This window comes from Sinocyclocheilus anshuiensis, unplaced genomic scaffold, assembly GCF_001515605.1.
Source record: "Sinocyclocheilus anshuiensis isolate Anshui unplaced genomic scaffold, SAMN03320099.WGS_v1.1 scaffold513, whole genome shotgun sequence".
NCBI lineage: Eukaryota > Metazoa > Chordata > Actinopteri > Cypriniformes > Cyprinidae > Sinocyclocheilus > Sinocyclocheilus anshuiensis.
The window spans coordinates 1,421,706-1,424,786 of record NW_015537972.1 but is presented as its reverse complement, the minus strand read 5'-3'; the positions used below and the strand labels follow the sequence as shown (position 1 = coordinate 1,424,786).

At 40.1% G+C, this 3,081-nt stretch overlaps 1 protein-coding gene across 1 annotated transcript in view; it reads right to left on the bottom strand.

Annotated features, from left to right (window-relative positions):
* Positions 1-45: 45 nt before the first annotated feature.
* The window catches only part of LOC107670531 (microtubule-associated tumor suppressor candidate 2-like), a 42,719-nt gene continuing 39,683 nt past the window's right edge, over positions 46-3,081 (bottom strand). Inside the window, exons 15-16 of the mRNA XM_016463177.1 lie at positions 2,120-2,217; positions 46-613 (exon numbers count right to left, since the gene is read on the bottom strand). Coding sequence (XP_016318663.1) covers positions 406-613; positions 2,120-2,217 — 306 coding nt within the window. The 3' untranslated portion in view covers positions 46-405. The remainder of the gene's footprint in view (positions 614-2,119; positions 2,218-3,081) is intronic.

Here is a 3,081-nt window from a genome sequence, read left to right as displayed (position 1 = left end):
GAAATTTTTTGAAAAAAAACAAAAAAAATTTTTTTTTTTTTTTTTTTTTTACAAATTTCTTAATTTATGCTCCACATTAGTAAGTCAGTCATGTAGGTTCAGAACAAGTAAATTATGACAGAATGTTACATTTTTGGGTGGACTATCCATTTACATATACATGCCTTAAACTATTTTGTTCAGTCTTGCTAAAAAAAGTCAACTCAAACCCTGATCACTGTACCAACTAATATATTAACATTGACATTGGCATGATGAAACTGAAAGCGCTATGGCCACCATCTATGGTGTAAGAGGTGTGAGAGCATCCTCTGTTCCATCCAATCAGAATCCAAAATGAGAAACATGAGTTACAGAAAAAAAAGAGTGCGAGAGACTGAGTAAGAAAGGCAGAGAATTGGACACTCATCTAGGGAAGGGCTGTTGTCGGGAGGGTGAAGCGGGACTAGAGGCTGGTCGATGAAGGGGCGACTGGGTGGGAGACATTCGTGGGCTCAACTCGCCTGTTTGAAGACGCCACAGAAGCTCTTCATTGGTGCGACTCAGTCGTTTCTTCTCATTGCTCTCTTTCTCAACGTACACCTGCAGGTTGGCATTTTCCTCTGAAAGTTGCCTGGTAGAATAGAGGAAACAACTACTGAGCACTATCCGTAGCTTGAAAGGGGTCATGCACTCTTAAAAATAAAGGTTTTATAAGGTGGTTTTCACAGCAGTGCCAAATAACCTAACAGTTCCAGTTATCTGGAAGTAAACAGTTCTTCAAAGAACATCTAGTGTGAAGAACATTCAAAAAAATCTAAAACTTTTTTCACTCTGAAGAACCTTTTATGCAATGGAAAGGCACCATGAATGTTAAAGGTTCTTTATGGAACCATCAATGCCAATTATAGGGTTAGTTCACCCAAAAATTAAAATTCTGTCATTAATTACTTTGGAGAGTATCCACTGAACGCAAACAGCGCATGCTATTCTGTGTCACTGCGCCACGCACCATACGTTTTCTACGTTGTTTACACTTTGATTTGAAGGAAAACAACGTATCCGCGTGGCGCAGCTGACACAGAATAGCATACGCGGTTTGCGTTCAGTGGATACTTTCCAAAATGGCACCAGGGTGATGCAGAGGAGACGAATTGTTGAATAAAGTCGTTATTTTTGTTTTCTTTGCGTACAAAAAGGATTCTTGTAGCTTCGTAAAATTACGGTTGAACCCCTGATGTCACAATGATTATTTTACCGATTTCCTTGTTACGTTTCTGGACCTTGATCATGGTCATTACAGTGCTGTCTATGGGAGGAGGGTCATAGAGCTCTCAGAATTAATCAAAAATATCTTAAATTGTGTTCCGAAGGTCTTACGGGTTTAGAACGACATGAGGGTGAGTAATTAATGACAGAATTTTCATTTTTGTGTGAACTATCCCTTTAAGAAGTTTTTTAATAGTGTAGTATGGAAATCCTTTCAAACTAAGATGCCTTTAAAGGGTTACTCCACCCCAAAATGAAAATTTTGTCATTAACTCCATGTCGTTCCAAACCTGTAAAAGCTTTGTTCATCTTCGGAACACAATTTAAGATATTTTGGATGAAAACCAGGAGGTTGTGACTGTCCCATTGACTGCCAAGTAAATAACACTGTCAAGGCCCAGAAAAGTATGAAAGACATCGTCAAAATAGTCCATCTGCCATCAGGGGGTTCAATATGAATTTTATGACGCGACAAGATTACTTTTTGTACACAAAGAAAACAAAAATAACGACTTTATTCAACAATTCGTCTGAAGAATTGTTGAATAAAGTCGTTATTTTTGTTTTCTTTGCGTACAAAAAGTATTCTCGTAGCTTCATAAAATTCAAATTGAACCACTGATGGCAGATGGACTATTCTGACGATGTCTTTCATACTTTTCTGGGCCTTGACAGTGTTATTTACTTGGCAGTCAATGGGACAGTCACAAGCCTCCCGGTTTTCATCCAAAATATCTTAAATTGTGTTCCGAAGACGAACGAAGCTTTTACGGGTTTGGAACGACATGGGGGTAAGTGATTAATGACAAAATTTTCATTTTGGGGTGGAGTAACCCTTTAATAGTATAAATTAGAAATGTTTTATAAAGACCTGGACATAGTAAGGTTGCGGTCAATCCTGTCTTTTAGGTCTTCATTTTGCTGCTGTAACACCTGAATACGCTCCTCCAACAGAACATTCTTTTGGGTCTGTGTAAAAACATGACAAATACACTAAATCACTGAAAAACATTTAGCATTTCAAATGAGCACTTTAGCTTTATTACTCATAATATACATTAAAATAACATGGAGAATACAGTCATATCAGAGGCCAAAAAGTGTTTTATTCTGCAGGGGAGTTGCATAGCGGGGGCCAAAAATGTATCTTGGTAACTTTCTATTGTTATTGGACACCTTTTATGGTTGACAAATACATCTGCATATAGAAAATTTTTAATTTCTAATGGCAGAAGTAACTGAAAAATTTGGGTTCCCTTTCATGGGAACTTCGAACTGCGTCCTCTAGGGGTCGCTATGGGGGACGCCTCATCGTGACCCGTGTCTAAAGCATACATTGAAAAAACACCAACTCGTTGGCCGGCGACAACCATGACGTCACTACCGGTGCGACTATAGTATAAATAGGCGCCGGGAGCACACATCATTCTCTTCTTCGTCTTCATTGACTGTTTTGTTTGAAGCGTGCATTTCTGTGGTAAGAACGATCTCTATTCATCTCATTATGGCGAGCACTAGCAAAGCGTTTAAGGATGTGTGCATCTGTGTTGACGTTGTTTAACATCTGATGACACACACGATCTATGCGTTATTTGTTTGGGCGAAGAGCACGCACGCGATGCCTCCGAGGGGGCAATCGGCATGCACTGCGAGTGTTTTTTTCCAAGGGAAAAAGCTCCGCTTTCGTTTGTCTCTCTTTTCGAGGAAAAAGGGGCAGCTGTCTGCTTCCCGCGATTCAGGACCCGCCGCTGCTGAGGCACGGAAGGGAATGAGCTCGTGGGGATCGCAGGTGGATCTGGCCGATGAGTTTGAAGGGGGGTTTCCCTTTCACGA